The sequence below is a fragment of the Catharus ustulatus genome, chromosome 2 (genome assembly GCF_009819885.2).
Source record: "Catharus ustulatus isolate bCatUst1 chromosome 2, bCatUst1.pri.v2, whole genome shotgun sequence".
NCBI classification, from domain to species: Eukaryota; Metazoa; Chordata; class Aves; order Passeriformes; family Turdidae; genus Catharus; species Catharus ustulatus.
Genome location: NC_046222.1, coordinates 118,228,130 through 118,245,863, shown reverse-complemented (window position 1 = coordinate 118,245,863; position 17,734 = coordinate 118,228,130). Strand labels below are relative to the sequence as shown.

The 17,734-nt window shown below is 43.6% G+C and overlaps 1 protein-coding gene across 9 annotated transcripts in view; it reads right to left on the bottom strand.

Annotated features, from left to right (window-relative positions):
- KDM6A (lysine demethylase 6A) overlaps positions 1-17,190 on the bottom strand; it is a 153,284-nt gene extending 136,094 nt beyond the window's left edge. For 6 of the 9 annotated variants that reach the window (XM_033051033.2, XM_033051034.2, XM_033051036.2 and 3 more), the window contains exons 1-2: positions 16,897-17,189; positions 16,625-16,688 (exon numbers count right to left, since the gene is read on the bottom strand). In XM_033051033.2, the coding sequence (XP_032906924.1) occupies positions 16,625-16,688; positions 16,897-17,054 (222 nt within the window). In that variant the 5' untranslated portion in view covers positions 17,055-17,189. Of the gene's footprint in view, positions 1-16,624; positions 16,689-16,896 lie in introns of all 9 variants that reach the window. The other 3 variants (XM_033051038.2, XM_033051041.2, XM_033051032.2) reach the window with 2 other exon arrangements.
- Positions 17,191-17,734: the final 544 nt, after the last annotated feature.

Genomic DNA, 17,734 nt, shown 5'->3' with positions numbered 1-17,734 from the left:
TCACAAATATGGGCTACTTCCCAAAATCTTGGGAGATCCTCCTTCCACTGGTTATACTAGTCAAACATGTGAGAAGATGCAACTTCCTCATTCAATGATGTGGCCAAGACCTTGTTTAAGGCTGAAAAAGACTAATCCCGGTTCCTTGGGAGAAGAGACCACTCTCACCTGGCTACAACCTCTTTTCAGGGAGTTGTAGAGAGTGACAAGGTCTCAGCATTTCCTTTGCTGAGAACACAAGACCTCTAAGAGCTCAGACGGAACACCAGTTTTTGCAGTCTGCCTGCCTAAAAGTAGATGACACTAAATTAAAGGGATTTCTCCACAGTAATGCAGACTACAAGCACTGAAATCAAATACTAAATATTTGTATGACAGCATCCAAGAGAAAGCTGTTGGTGATCATTCTAAGGTATGTATATATAAAGATGTGCTATTATAATTAATTGGGTTGATTTTGAATATTTATTCATACATTAATGGCAAAGCACAGCAGTAGACCTGGGTAAAGGTGGGGAATTTAGTAATGCTGACAATAAACAGTTTGAATTTTTTTTTTTTAATTAATGAGCACCTCCCTCTCACCTACATCTCATCAGACTACAAACTTTTGACTGACACCACACATCATGACACCTATGTGACAGGAATCTAGGTGCTTGCAAAATTTAAGACAGCCAGATTTAAAAATGCAGGGGGCAATCATAACATGATGGAGGGACACACAAAGAAATGAATCCATTAACTTGCTGGAGAGGTTAGGAGGGCAACATTACACAGGTAATTGAGCTCTTGTCAAAGACAGGACAACTTACAGATTTACACCTTCATACAGACATGTAGGTGCAACCCCATGGGCACTCTTCTACAGTAAATGCCACTTGGTAATGGAAACTCTACTCTTTATTTCAGCTGAATCCCCAAGTGCTGTGCAGCTGAGCCTCCCAAGAGGTGCTCCTTCCCCAAAACTAAGGGAATCCTCCTCTGCAAAGCAAGAGGTCCAACCAAAGGGATAATCAAATGCAAAGATTCTGACTTATGGGCAAGAAGAAAATGCAACATTTCACTTCTAACGTGCATTTCAAGGAGTCACAGAACTCAGCTTTACACTAAGAACCAAAACTATTCAGAAGCAGCAACTGAATTAATCTGATTCTCCTATCTGACTGTGGAAGGAGAGAGATTATCACTGTACCTTCCCCTACTCATTCAGTACCTGCTTGGTAATTTCTAAGAAAAATGTGGATTTCTTCTACACAATGAATTACCTATTTAACAAGCACTATCAAGTTACATAAATGCTGCATCATCTTAGGAATGCATCTATGTTTAATAACGTTCTTCTACATGCCACTGGACATTCCTCTCACACTGCAGTTTTCATTCACAAAACTGGATGAAAGTTCATCCAGTTTCCCACAAGTAGTGTCCCAACAGCACACAAAGGCCCCAGCTGCAGACACCACAAAAACCAGCTCCAGCACGTTCAGGTACGAGGGTAAGAAAAAAAAAAAATCACACACCCTGGTGCAACCCTTCAACTACAGAGCAGAACAGAGCTCTAAGGGGTTTGATTTGACACTGCAGGTGATGGTGCAGTGATGCCAGCAGAGAAACTCCTGGCAGAGCAGAGGAAATGCCAGCACAGGGACAGCAGCAGAGCCCGAGATCCACGTGGGAACATCAACACCAAGAGGTTGTCCAAATCTGACAGCACAGTCCTTCTTAAACCCAGGCACCAGTATTACTCTACAGTAATTTTTTTTTTTTTTTTTTTAGAAAAAAAGAAATCACTGAGTAACAAGGTGCCAAGTGAAACAGGTAATCTTCTTGTGAGAATGAGTTCATCTCAGTCATGGCATGAACAGAATCTGGAAAGGTCCTCAAATACTGCAGAAAAATCATGAAAATGAAGTCACTGGAGCAGGAATGTGTTCCTTCTCCTTTCCAGCTGTCTGAAGCCTGACAGACCTTAAGCTACTCATTAATGAATTGCTCTAAATCAGTTTGTTCCATTTTCGAGTTCTGGCTGTGGAAGTGAGAAAGCCCTGAGGAAAAAGTTGTGAAATGACCTGTAGTTGAAACTTGTTTTCCTGTTTCAGTTGGTAAATCTGCATATCTGCTTACCAATCCCTCTGGAAGCAGAGTTTCCTGGAGTCAGAAAATCCCAACCTAGCTGTGCTGAAGAATCTTTGAAGTCAGTGAGCTCTAATGCACTGGAACCAGTGCTGCACTCTATTAAGGTAGCTTCATTCTCTGATTAAAAAACAAAAATAACAATCAAGAACAAATTAAAATAATCTCAAAATATGAACAAGTTTTTTTCTAGAAAACTCCTGCTGCTTGTCTGGAAAAATTAAAATTACTTTTAAACTGGATACAGAAACTGAAGTAGAGCAGGCAAGCAAAGCCCAGAGTGCTGAGGATGGGGCAGGTGACACTGCCTGGCCTTCTCCAGCAGCACTCAAGTCCAAAGCTGCTCCCCAGCTCCACAGGCACCCATATTCCCTGAGTCCTGAGAGCCCCTTGGGAAAAATGACAGCTCTTATGTGTTTTCACTTTCATCCAGAAATCATCATAAAAATCACCCCTTCCATCATTCTCCACAACCAAACAGCAAATAGCGGCCTAAAGTGGAAGGCACAAACTATTCCATTCTTCCAAACTACCGAGGGCTTGGCTTAATTAGCAATTAAAAGCGAGTAGTACAAACGTTCCTTTCTCACTGCACATAATGGAGTCGTCATTGTTCTCAGATTTTTGGCCACAATGCGGGCAAGCTGCAAGTTTGCAACTGGCACTACAGGAAAACATTCAAAAGCAAAAAACAAGCTACCACCACGGAAGAAAATCAGCTCATAAAGAAAAACACAATTTAAGATGACAGCATTTTTACTAGCAGGGAATAAACAGACTGCAAAGTCCTAATTCCATGTTTTTTCTCAGAGTCTGAACACATCTACACTCACAGATTAACTGAAGGCAATCTCCAAGATCAGAATCACAGTCCTACAGCATGATCACATCTCCATGACCCACAATTACCCAAGGAACCCTTACACAATCTTCCACCATTCTTTTCACCTGTCCCAAATAATGTATTTCCATGTTACAATGCAGCTTCTGCCACACTTTCCTGCATTTTTAACATGGCAAATGTCTCCAGGTTTCCATTCAACCATTAATACTTTTTTCAAATAATTTATAGCAAATAAACCTGTAAATACTACTTGTACTGAGACTATAGAGAGAAAAAATTTCCACCAATTCAGCCAAGACAGACAGTATATAACTAATCCCAGAAAACTGTCAGAAGTAATAAATTTTTAACACATGAACTTGTAAGTTAACAGAGACCTTTAAAGGTAGAAAATGAGACTTAACTCTGCTCATTAGTTAACACTGACTCTGATGGCTTCTGGGATCTCACCTTATTTAGGCAACAAAAATTAACTCTGCTATAACCATAAAAACCTCCAAATCCTCCCCACACAGAACCAGGAGAGGCATTAAAACCATTTCAACTATTGATTTCCTCCACACAGAAACTACAGTGAAGAAAGCCCTCAAGAACAAAAACATGACTTGGTAGTTAAATTCCAAGTGCTCCTGTACTAAAGGTAGGATGTGGATCCATGCTCAGGCACAGGGTGGGAGTTTTGGTGCTGTTCTCTCTGTAGGGGCAGGAGTTGGATTTCAGTGATCCTTGTGTGTCCCTTCCAACTCTGGACAGTGATGATTTTAAGTCTATCTGAGGGGTTTCACAAAGGCACCAGAAGAGGTTGGCTCAGACACACATCTCTGTTGTACTGTCTGATGCTTCCAGTTTTGTTTTCATACACAGTACTTGTTTAAAATATTTTCCTCTTAAGCAAGGAATACAGAAGTATGTTCTGTTCTGATTCAAAATTAGTTGAACAGTTTCTTACTATAATTTCTTTTTCAGAAATTGTAAAAACTATTCTCATCCTTTCCTTTGAATTAAAAAAGAACAAATAAACACTCATTTCTGCTTAAAAGCAAGTAAAAATCTTTTAAGTAGCAAAAAAGACCCTTAAGCCTAATTTGTTGGTAATTTTAACAGGTAACACTTGAAATCTTACAATCCTTCAGAATTTTGAAGTCTCCTGCTCTTGAAAACTTACAGTGTTCAAATATTAACAAAATCACAAATTCAAAGGCTCTGCCTTTCCAACCATTAAAACCCAGGAGAGATTAAAAATACTCAGAAAACAACACATTTCTATGCACTACACCAGAGACTAAGAACAAATAAAGCTTTGAGAACCATGGTGTGTAAAATCTACCCTTAGTTACTATATTTGTAACATGCCCAGAAGCTCCATTAAAGTTTACCAACCAATGTACATAATTTTTGCAGCTCTTTATTCTTCCCAATATCATTGCACGTCTCTCCTGCCAGAGGTTGCCTCTGACATGCTTTATGATGTTATATAATGGATGTTCTCCATTTTTCTTATCCTACCACTTTATCTTGCACTCTTTCTACACTTTGTTCTATTAAACTGTACTGTTAAATCCTCCAGATCAGCATCATTCTCCCTTACACAGACTTTCAGTTCCACACTTTAAACTATTTCTTGCCCTTTCAACATATCCATCTGTATCTTCCACACTTGCTTAGCTTTCTTTATCCTTCAAATCTAAAGGAGCAAAACACCACTTGAGAACAGACACATGAGAGTTCTTGGCTTCATTTTCACCTTGAGGAAAGAGCAGAAGCAAAGTTTCTTTGCTCTTCCCTTCCTTGAGGGATAAGGAGGAAAAAAGGGAAGCAGCAGTCAAAGATAAAGACAGAAAACACAGCCAACATCTTACTTTTATTTCAAAAATGGGAGAGAGTTCTGTTATAACCAGAGCATATAACTCTTAGTAAGCTTTTTCACACCCTACACAAACTCTCTGCAATTTTGTTGCCTGCTTTGTTCCCATTTACCCCACTTTTAAAATCTTCTGAAGCAGGCCCCAGCACCATCAAACAGATGCTACTCAAGTTACCAGTAATATTAACAATATTATATATATATATATAATATATATATATTATATATACCAATATAATACAAATATTTAGATGGCACAAGATTCAGGTAGCCGTTGGAAAGAATAAAAACACCATGATTCACACTGTCATTCCCCTCACCCCCAAAATGGTCTGCATCACTAAGTCAGCCATTCAATTCCTTGTTTCCTACTCTTCCTCACATCTAATCCAAGCATTTCTCTTCAACTTTTCTTCCACTTCCTTTAACTGAAAATGTCTTCCTTTTATTATAACCCAATATTCTGAAAAACCTTCCCAAATATCTGCTTCATTTCTCCACTTCTCTAAAATCAAATGGTGGCCTGATTTGCAGTAATCATAGGTTCAAACAATTCATGAAGCACTCAACCTAGATCCCTCAGGACCTTTCCTTCATTCAGAATTTTCTCCTATACAGTCCTTACATACATTTTGGCATTCTTGCTGTTGCACACATCCTCAGATCTGAATCTGTCCCACATCTGTTTGTGGCAGTGTCACTCCACTGAATACTGACTTGCCTTCCTTCAGACAGAGTGAGGAAGCCAAGTCACTGCACTCATTCCATCCCTCCCCTCCATGAGGAAACAGAAGCTGTGGATGTTCCATCCCTGGGAGTGGTCAAGAACAGACTGGATGGGGCTTTAAGCAACCTGGTCTAGTAGCAGATGTCCCTGCCCACAGCAGGACAATAACTGCAAAGTATTAAAGACTCCTTTCAACCCAAACCATTCTGTGATTGTATGATTCTATATAATTGAGTCTTGACAACCTGTGCTTCCAAATACAGGTAATTCCATTCTCCAGAAGAAAAAAAGGAGCAACAGTTTTATAAAAATTCCCGACAGAAACAGTGTCACACACACCAGGACCCACCCTAGCCTCCCAAATCTCTTTCTCAAAGGACCTGCACAGCTTTTTAAGCCTGCAAGATGAACTGCATTCACAGAATTAGATAATACCTCTATATAAGGGTACAATAAAGGTATAAAAGTCCAAGGATTTCTTTGTTCTGGGTCCCCCTCTGCAGGCATCCAGCTCAAGACCTGCTTCTGCACCACTATATTAAATAATTTACTTTTACAAATCCAATGCCTCAGTCTTTGCTGCAGGGATCTCAAGGTCAAGCTCGAAGGAGGAAGTGTGTCCAAGAGTCTGCAGGAGCAAGGAGCTGGAAGAGGCACCCATCCACCAGACAGTCCTGCTGCAAAGGGACACCAGACCAGCACTTAAAGTCTTGGGTGGGGTGTGTGTGACTCCCTAAACGGTGTCAATTCTCACCATTCTCAGGCAGCAGCATCTCCTTTAACGGGAAAAATCATCTGATCCAACGTTTCCCAGTAAAAACACAGGTGGGACAAGATGGCCCAGCACACTGTCCAACTGCATTTTGAAAGTGTCCAACACTGGAAAAGCCACCACTGCTCTGGAGAGATTATTCCAATGATGACTGTTATCTTTGTGAGTGTTTCTTGTGTTCAACAGGAAGTTAGTCCCCAGGAATAACTTGTACCCTTTAAATCTTGTCTTATCAGTGTAACTCCTCATAAAAATGGAGTGTCCATCTTCTTTGCAGGCTCCCTTTAAGTACTGGAACATGCTGGTAACATCTCCTCCAAAGCCTTCTTGTCTCAAGGCTGAACAAGCCAGGATCTCTCAACCATTCTTCACACTTCAGCTTCTCAGCCCTTTGATCATCTTTGCAGCCCTTCTCTGGACCCTCTCCAGCCTAGCCACATCTTTTTTGTTTAGTGAGCACCAAAACTGCACACAAATATTCCAGGTGTGGCTTGGCCAGCCCTGAGTAGAGTGTAATGATAATTCCTGCGTTGTTGGCCATGTGCTTGTTGGTGCAATCCAGCATCCCACTGTCTCCCTTTGCCACAGCAGCACACAGCTCATTTTCACTGAGCTGGATCCCCAGGTCCATTTCCACAGAGCTGGTTCCCAGCCACAAAGATCCCAGACTGCACTGCACTCCTGGATCATGTTCTCCCCCATACAAGACCTTGTATTAGTCTTTGTTGAACCTGCTAAGGCTCTCCTCAGTCCATTCTTCCAGCCCATCCAGGACTTTCTCCAGGGTGACTCTCCTGTTTGCAGGTTCACTTCCCCACTCAGTTTGATACCATCAGCAAAATCCATGAGGGCACACCAGATCCCACCATCCCGACCACTCATGATGGTATTAAACAGAGGCCCAATACCAGTCCCTGGGGACCCCAGCTGTGACAGACAGCCAGTTTGAGAAGGAGCATTTCCCACCCTGCTCTGGGTGCTGTCCATCAGCCAGTTCCCACCCAGCACACAGATCCCAACATAACACGTTGGTTTCTCTAGGAAGAGGTTGCGGGAGACAGCATGGAAACACTTGAAATCCAGGAAGACAATGTCCACCACTGGTTCCACACACACACATTACTCTGTGCTAGGACACAATCAGGTTTGTCAAGAATGATTTGTCCTTGGTGAATCCATGCCAGCTTTTCCCAATCATGTGCTTCATCAGGATCCATACAATAACTTCCACTGGGACTGAGGTAAGACTGGTAATTCCCCATGTTCGTGTTTAAACCTTCTTGAAGATGAGGCAACATGAGCCTTCTCCCAGTTTTCTGGAACATTCTCCAATCTCCATGACTTCTCAAAAATTATGGAGAGCAGCCTCACAGCAGTATCCAGACAGCTCTCTTAACACCCTCAGATGGGTAATTTGTAGGGGTCAAGCTCCTGTAATAGTTTACACCCCAATAATTCATTCAAAGACAGAAGGTCTGTGCATGAAACTGGATTTTTGTTCCCAAGATCTGGGGCCCAAAAGTGCTGGTAAAGACAGGTGAAAGAATTGCAGAGAACCTCTGACTTCTTAGCATTGGTTAGCAACTAATTCACTTCTCCAGTTTAGTAGTGGGCCAGCATTTTCCTCTGTGCTTGTTGTTGATCCTGAAAAATCCTTTCCTGTAGTTTTTGACATCTCCAGCCAGTTTCAAGTCCAGCTGAGCTCTTACTTTTCTAACTGCACCTCTGCATGCTCTGGCAAGGCCCTTGCAGATCTCAGTGAGTATTTGTGCATCTTTTCATCCCTCCTCTTTTGGCGTTCAGCAGACTCAGGAACTTGCAGTTAAGTCAAGGGCATTTCTTACCCTACCCACTTCCCTTCCACTTAAAGGTGATGAACTGGTTTCATGCTTCCAGAAGAGCATTCTGCAACAACTCCCAGCACTCACTAGCTCCTTTATCCACCATGGAATCTTCCCACAGAATTCCACCCAACTCAGTTCTGAGAACGAGAAGCTGGCTCTTTGAATTTCTAAAATCTCTTAGTACTACCTTCAATAGTGGTTATTTAAAATTAGTGACTTTTTTATTTTTACTAGGTTATTTTTGAGCTGAAACAGTTCTCCAGCCTGGTTCATCACACAGGCCCAAAGATGGCTTTACTGGAACATACAACAAGCAACAAAGAGTACTTAAAATTCTGTTACCTAGAAGAAAAATACCTAAAAATAAAACCTTAACTTCAATTCACTATTCTACTCTGTATTCCCATGCAAGTAAGTTTCCGAATCATAAGACAATGAAAACACTGCTTAAATAAGAAGTTAAAACGGCAAATAGAATGGAAGCAACAGAATACTGACCAAAAAAAATACATCTTTTGGCTCTATTTTAAATCTGTTACACTGGATCTTTTGTCTAATGCTGCCAATGATACTCTGAAATTGTTCAGAATTTTAAATTCTCAAAACGGAAAACGGAAGCAAAAATTTAATGAAAAGTACATTCACAATACACTCTACTTTAGACTAACAACCAATCAATATTGAGAAGTGAATCATAATCCTCAAATGCCACTGTGAGAAAAGGAAATGACTTAAAGTAATTTTAACAAACAACAATTAATTTAACAACTTACCACAAAAGAAATTCACACGTAGACATACAGTGTTCTATTTGTAATTCATCACATGCTTTTAGTCACTCCCTTTACAAAACTGTAAATGAGCTCTTAATTCTACATCTTAATTAAATAAGCTCCTGCCATGAATGCTACATAGCAAATCCAAGAACCATAAAGGAAAGTAATTTGTCAATACAGCTCTGATGGTGATCCCTGCATCTCTCACACTCTGAAGTAAAAGTACCTGATAAACAGTATTCTTCAACTCCAAAATATGCTTAATGGGGGTTTACTTCATTAATATGGTATTTTAAGTACATAAGGAATACCCTCCTATGACTCTTTAAATACAAATAATAATATCCAGTATCAAGAATAATACCTGAACAACTGCAAAACTTTGACAGAGGCTCATTTTAGAAATGTACCACTCAACCAACTTTATAATGGCCACAAGCAAAGTATCAAATGGCCCAATCTACTTGTGACAGTATCAGTAAAATTCATCTTGAAAACAAGCTTTGAACAGACCCCTATTTAAACAGGCCAGTCTTGCAAAGAGCTTTTCCACAGAGGAATTACTCTATTATAGCTATTTCTTTAGTCTGCCTATCCATAAAGCGGAAACATGTAATAAATATTTAAGTATTTTTTCTTCCTTTACTGAACTTCCCTCGTCCAACAAACTCAGACTGAACTATATTAAACACAACTCCTTTCTTTCCTCATACCAAAAATGTTCTGTAAGGCACTAAGTTTATCCTCTCAGGTGCACCTATACAAATCCTGCCAGCCCTTGGCAGGGCTCCATACAAGACCCACTGATTTCAATTTTGTCGAGTTTTAACTACAAATAAGCATTCTGCAAGATTAACATTGCTAACATTTTCTACAAAGAGTCAACTGGTCTCTATAATGACACATCAAGTTTAATAAACATCATTTCAATTGTGAGAACACTTTACTCAAACATCATGCTTTACACACTACAGCTGCAGAACTTCACCAAGAAAAGGGATTAAAACAAAAAAGTAACTTACATGAGTTTTATGTGTAAAATACAAGGCAGGTATGGGACTGAAGGACTGAAGTTCTATCCATATACCTATCTGCATTCAGAATGAGCAGGACACTGGTTCAGCTCCTGGAATTACCTGATCTAATGCTAAACCTGCCACCCAGCTCAGTTCTGTGCTCACACTCACAGCCCATCTCCTTAATTCTTTACTGCAAAAGGTCATCCAAGCCCTCTAAGCAGCAACTAGTTTTTACAAAGCTATTTAAGTATTCTCCAACTACAAATATACACATTTCCTTCCCTTTCAGGCTGTTGAAAATACAGCAAAATCCCTCCCATTATCCAAAAATTTTACCAGGTGAGGACCAAGAAGAACTATTTTTATTCAGTAACTGAGAATAACTTTAGTTTAACTGATAACTCTGCAAGGCTAGAAACCAGAACTTAATTTCCCCACAGAACATAAGTTTGCCTAATTGTCAGTGGGATAAAGAACAACAGTGGGCCATGGCATATAATTCTGGCACAGGAAAGTCTTGTGACAACTGTTTATCAGGAAAAAGTCACATTACAGCCACAAACATTTTCCATGACTCTCTTTAATTTCGTATCATCTCACTAATGTAAGGAAAACAAATGTTTCTACACGCACCAAGCTATCCAAGCATGAAACATCTACTCTTTTCTAAAATGGTATAACAGACATATGGCATGCCTTTTAGAAGATGCTTTCAACACTTACTTCAGATGGTATCAACATTTGCAGATAGTTTTACCTCTATAATTACCAAGTCCACTCAATCCACTACAGTGAACAAACAGCCACGCGGGCTGGCAAGAGGCACAGAGCCATGCTGAAAGCACACCTGAGTAATGCCATGCACAGACAAAGCTTTGGATTGTCTATTCCTTCTTCACACACTCCCTAGATTCACCTAGAGAGAAATTTGAAAGCCAGAGACCATGAGTAGCACAATGCACAAAAGGATCAATGGTTAAACTACTGGAATAGGATGAAAACAGTTCTGTCCCACCCTTGCCACAGTTTTTCTTCATTCTTTTGGAAGTTAAATAATTTATCAGAACCTCTATTCCTCAGCTGCTAAAATACAGCAGTATTCCCCTCTCTCCTCCATCCTGAACCACTGCCCACCTTGGCTATTTGATTACTAAAGTCAGTAGGGCATCAATTACCTTAACTTGATGCACATGAACCACTTAGAGGAATGGCCCACTTCAGCCTCCAGACTCAGTACTTAAAAGCTAACATGCATTCAACCAAAAAAAAAAAAACACTCTTACATTATATTCCCTATTGACAGTCTCCTGACAGTAGAGACAAAACTTGCTGAAATGCAAATGCCAACACACCAAGTGTCCCGTAATCCTAATTATACCTCTACAAAAGCATTTTGTTTGTGGACATGAAATCCATCTTTCTCTCTTCATTAACACATGAAAATGACAAGTGTAATGCTTCTGACTTCATCAATTTTCTTGCCTTCAGAAAGCAGTACCAACACTGTACTTTACACTTAGGGAACAGCCAAAACATTCAGGAATATATGTTTAGAGCAATGCAGTCCCACTATTAAAAAAAATTCTCAAACACTAGTTGTGAAAGTATCAACACATGTACTGTGTAATGTCCACGAAAAAAAAAAAGTTGGTTTTAGTACCAGATGAAGCACAAATACTACAAACCTATAACCAAGTACAACCAGGACACACAACCATTATATACAATATGACTGTGACTTCCAAGTATAAACATGGTATAGCCATGATCTATAGAAAGTGTCACCCATGACACCTTAACTGGATCCTAGAAAGCTACACCCTATTAATACAAAGGCCAGAGTGCACACAAAAAAATACTGATCTTAAATAAATCTATGGCTCAGTTAAAATTACCCAATAAACACACTTTTAAAAAGTGACTCTTTCAAAAAATGCTAGAAAACCAGTTCCACCCATAACACAATTTACAAAATTTTATCCAACTTCAACTTCACAGGACAGACGGCACACTAGATAATAAACCAATAATAGGAAATGCATAATATATTAAAAAAAACAAACAACCCAAGCATAAAGGAACGACTCAGATATAAATTTACAGAAATTGGAGAGGCTGCCCACTTCCTGGAATGCCTTACAAATGTCTCCTGGTACCAATTTCCAGTTTCTCAATTCCCAGTACTGCCATTATATAAGACAAACATTCTTAATTCTTTTTCAAGCAACATTTCTTTGTTTTGATGAAAATAAATCAAGCCAAAATATTTCCAAAGTTAAAAAAAAAAAAAAAAAGCTTTACTACCCTGAGACTAACCTGCTGAAATGTTTTCTTGCATAATTCTTTTTCAAGCAATTTGTTATAAATAAAACTGAGGATATTTTATTATGGATTAGTAGGAAATTAACATTAATGTCAACACTGAAAGGATAAAGTCAACATACATTAATTCACACTGTCTGAAACTATTTTTAAACAAGCAACACTACAATTGCAAGAAAAATGAAAGAATATTGTCACTGTGCACTTATTTTGTAAGCTTCACAAAAGCACAGATAAGCACGCTGTTAATTTTGTCAACACATGTGGCCTTTACACAAAGGAAATACCATTTTTAAAATCAGCTGGAAAACAAAAGGGCTGCAAAACCATGAGAGGTAACACAGACTAAAACACGGCATATTGTGTGGAACTACTTCATCTCTCTAAATCGACTTCAACATCAATACTTTTAAATGGAAACATGCTTCAGATTTTGTCCACAGGATATGACAAACTGATTAAACTCAATGAATAGGAATTAACAAGCATCTTATACCCAATACATCGGACCAGCTACATCAACCTACATCTGTATAGATGCCAATTACAGCTTATGAAACGACGGTTTGTCACTGCAATCAAGTCAACTTTGGCTAAACACTGGAAACATCATCAAAAACAACAAAAAACCTCCAAAAAAACGAACAAAAAAAAGGAAGAAAAAAAAGGAAATGCTTTGTAATTCACTTCCAATTCAATAGATATCCTTGCCCTCCCCCCCACAAGTAATCTTTAAGCTTCACCTCCTGCCAGAATGCCTTCCTGGGAGAAAGAGACATCAAGACACCAGCAGGGTTTTTGTTTTGGGTTTTTTTCCCTCCTTCACGTTAATGTTCTTGTCAACTACGGAAGCATAACAGCGAGCACTTTCTCCAACACAAGACTGACTATGCTGGATTTCCAGCATTTCAACCAGTTTGAAAGGTGATCTCTTAATTTCCCTCCCCTCTTCCCCAAAACCACACTAACTGCAAACTATGATTTTCAAGCTCCTGTTTCTGCAAAATAAACGCAAAAATTTTGGCAACAGAAAATTCCATTCCTTTGTCACACATTCAGTGTGTACACCATTACAGGAAAGTTTCTTTTGGCTTATCACATATCCAGTACACGCGGCAGCATCACAATATTCCTGACACTTAGTCTATACCTTCAGTAATTCCCAAAATTGTACAGATCTCATGTTTATCTGCCCTTTTGATTTGCTACACCCAGCACACGGCCTGGATTAGTTCACAATACGGCCCATACATCCTACAAAGTAAAACCACCAAAAACGGGGGACAGCAGACCTGGAGCACAAACAGAATACACAACTAAACTAAAGCTCTAGACGTGAAGCTTCCTCCATCCCTCAGAGAATTCAGATTTTTTTATTATTAAATCCTGTCAGGGTGTGGCTTAAACCAAAGTTTCCACTGCAAAGGCCTCCTGCAATCCCCTCCAAGCCAACGCACGCTTTCGTGAACCCCACCAAAACTAAGGAGTGTCTTCTTGCACCCAGGCACAAATTTAAGCCCAGAACAGACTCCTCCTGCTGCACAAGTACCCAAGCTGTTCCCCAGATACTTACAATCCAAAATCTCCAGTCAGCCTCTCCCAGACAGGTACCCTGCTCCTGCCACCTCAACCACAGGTAAGCAGGGAGCGCTGCCAGGCCCCACAGAGCACCCAGTGCTACAGCCTGGCAGCCTCTGGAAAAGGTTCAACAGCGGCTGTGCTCCTCTCCCATCGAGGGGAGCACTGAGAAATGTCTGCCTTTGTGAAGGATTCCTCTGGAAACATGACTCAATGGTTTTCTTCACCTGCTACACTTGCACATAAATCTCATGCTGTAAGCGCTGCCTTGTAGAGTCTTAAATCAGTCAGTCAGGATTTCATAATTACGGAGTCTAGGGTCTTTGTTAGCTGTTGTTGCTCCATGCACAAAAGGAAACATTTTGCTGCTATCACTGTAAAACCTATCAATTAACTGCACATATATTCGGCCACAGTTTCTACTATAAAAACAACTGCTACATTGAATTAAAGTGGTCTGCTAGATTAATTGTTCTAAAGCCCTCAGTAGAGCATAAATTGCATAAAGCTTCACACACACGGAACAGGAATGAAGCAGAAAATACCTTAAAAATAGCAACTTCTTATCAGTAACAGAAACACAAGCACGTTTCTTCAAAGTAAAAAGCACAAACAAAACCGAAACTGGTTCAAACCAAGAAATCCCTCTCGAACATCTCTGCACTGAACAGCAACATTTTAATCCTTCTACTTCCTTAAATAATCTACCTTTCTCAGAGACAAGTTTTACAAAGATCATGCTTTGTGAGTTACTGTGCAATCCATAAACGTGCAAAGCACCATGCAAAAACTGAGGTAAAACAGCAAAATATTTGGTTTGCTTGGGGATTTTTTAGTATTCACTGCATGGATTCGCAGCTTAATACAGTAAAAGAACATACAAAGATATTTCTGAAAATGTATTTCAAACTATCGAAATGCTCCACAACTTCAGACTGTATATACCAAATTTACAATTGACTGGCATTTTAAAAAAGCATTATACGTAAGAAAGGCACAAAACTCAACTGATAGGCTGGACTGCTCTTTGCATTACTTAAATTTACAGTACGCAAAATAAAACTTAAACCAGGGATTTTATGTGGCAGATGATCTAATTAGATGTGAAGCTTTTATTTTCTATCTGGCATCCTTAAGCTCTATCCCATACGGGATTCCATCTAATATTTCCGATAGCCTCAGCAGCATTCACGGAGCAGACACGAGTTCTGGTCCACCAACAGTTAACGTACATTATTTAACTGCTTTGACATGTCACTCCCCTACCTTTTTGATTAATGGGAAGAAGTGCTCTTATAAATAACTCAAAAAATCGAAAGGAAACCGCGAGGTTTTTTTTTTTTTTAAATATAAGCACAAAGGAAAGTGTACTTGCTTTTCCTTCCATCCCTCCCCCCACGTCCTGACATTGAGCTTTTCCAATCCTGCCAGAAATAAACACCCAAACACAAGCACAGGCCTAGGCTATCCAATTCAACACGCTTTAGAGTCAAATCTTCAGATCAACCAAAACCAGCAGCAGAAAAAATAAACTCTCCACGACACAGCTCGGGCACAACAATGGGATGAGCAGTGTCAAACGCCAGACTACTGACAGGAACCAGCCAGGAAGCAGGAACCAGAGTAGCACTGTCCCCTTCGCTTCAGCCGTGCGGCATTTCAAAAACAGTTCCACTTATTCTGTTACCCGAACGTTTCCTCGGCCTTTGGTGTTTTAGGCACAGCTGGCAGACACTCGGCCCGCACAGCCTTTGTCAGCAGCTCACGGATGGGCAGCAGAACGTGCTACAGGTTGATAAGGAGGGCACCGGCGCTGCAAAGCAGCAGGAAAGCGCCCAGAAAGAACTTGGGATGCGCAGGAGAGTTTCCCTCAGCCTTCACCGGGGGCTCCACGCTCCCCATATTCGCTCCCGGTGTTTGTTTCGTGTTTACCTCCCCCCCCTTCTCTTTCTCCTCCCTGTCCGGCCATCTTGGGCCGACAGGAGCAGCCATTACTTAACTAAATGACAGGGCCAACAACTTTCCACAGAGACAAACAGCTCTCTCCGGACACCGGGCCGGGCAGCAGCAGCAGCCCGCGGGACGCCCCGCTCCCTGTCAAGCCGGGACGGCGGGCGGGACGCGGGGCCCGGTGAGGACCGGGCACGCTGCATGGAGGCAGCGGGGCCCGCAGAGTAAACAAGTCGCTCTGACGGGCTCCGGGAACCGCTCAGCGCCGCGCCCGCCCCGGCCCGGACCCCGCGCTCCCTGCGGGCTCCGGCCCCGGCTCCGCTCCCGGCGGCTGGGGGCGAAAATCACGAGGGAGGGTCCGGGGAGCGGCAACGTCAGCAGCGCCGAGCGCGCCCTCCCTCCCTCACTCTCCCCCCGCTGCCGCCTCCTCCTCCTCCTCGTCCTCCGCCTCCCCCCCTCCGCCCCCGCGCCCCCTCCCCCGGCCCGTTCGCTCCCGGCCCCGGGTTCCGCCACTTTCCCGTCCCAGAGCTGGACGGGCACCCGCATGGCCACGCTCCCCTCGTCCAGCTCGGGGAGAATGGCGGGGGGGGGTGTTAAAAAGGAAAGGGGCAAAGGAGGCAGCAACGCGCGGAGACCCCGCGGAGGTGGCGGTGCCCCCCGCACAGCCCCTGCACACACTCACCGTGCGGGCCCGGGGGTCCCGAGGAAGGGGCGGCGGGGCCGCCTCGCTCCCCATCCCCCGTTTCCCCCCCCTCCCCCCCATCCCCGCTCCACATCCACCCTCGCGCTTACCTTTAACAGCAAGGCCTTCGTTCTGGCGCCATCTTCATGAAGCCTCAGAAATCCGAAGAGCCGGCTGCGAGGAGGGGAGCGGGCGGGAGGGAGGGGAGAGAGAGACACCGGCGTTAGCGAGAGTCAGCGCGGCGGGCGGGCGGGCGAGGGCAGAGCGCGGCCCGGGAGCGGCGGCGCACGGGGAGCCGCGGGCAGGGGAGCGGGGGGACACCGAGGGAGCGCGGGCCGAGCCGGGACACGGAGGCGGCCGGGGCGCAGTGGGGAGCGGGTACCTGTCGAGGCCGGATAGGGCTTCTCTCTCCTGGGCTGTCAAGCTGGCGAAGTCCTCCTCGCTCTGGCCGCTCGCTTTCCCCGCCGCCATTTTCTTTTCCTCATCACCGAAAGGAGCAGCAGAGGCGGCGGCGGCGAGCGACACTCCGCACGATTTCATGGAAACGCAGCGTAATTAACTCGCGGATCGCACCCCCCCCTCCCTGCGCGCCCCCAACACCCCCCAGCGCCGGGCGGGGCGGGGTGCCCGACACACACACACACCACAACTTTTATTACAACAACAACAGCCGGCAGGGAGGGGGAGGGAGGGAGGGAGGGGAGGGGAGAGGGAGGGAGGGAGGCGGGGGGAAGCCCCGCTGCTCGGAGGAGGAGGAGGAGGGAGGGAGGGAAGGAGGGGGGAGGGAGCCCCAGCGCTGGAGACTCGGGGGAGGAGGAGGAGGCGGCGGCTGCGGATAGCGGCGGAGCGGTGTTTACATCGCCGCTCGCCGCCGGCGGCGCGGGGAGCCGGAGTGTCGGGGAGCCGGGGGCACCCTCCCCGCCCGCCCCGCGGCTCGGGGTGTGTTTTGCTGCCCGTACAAACTTCCCCGGAGCCGCTGCCCAAAGTTGTTGTAATTGTGTCACACCGCGGACCCCGCGCGCCGCCACCGCGACCCCCCCGTCCCGCCCCGCCCGCCCGCGTCCGCGCAGCCAATCGGCGGCGGCGCCGCGCCCCACGTGACCTTTGTTGACTTACGTCAGTCATTGCGCTCCGCCGCCACTGCGCTCCGGTTTGGTTGGCCCTCGCCGCCCGCCTCCCTCGCCGGCCTCACGCCATTGGTCGGTAGGTGATAAGGGGGT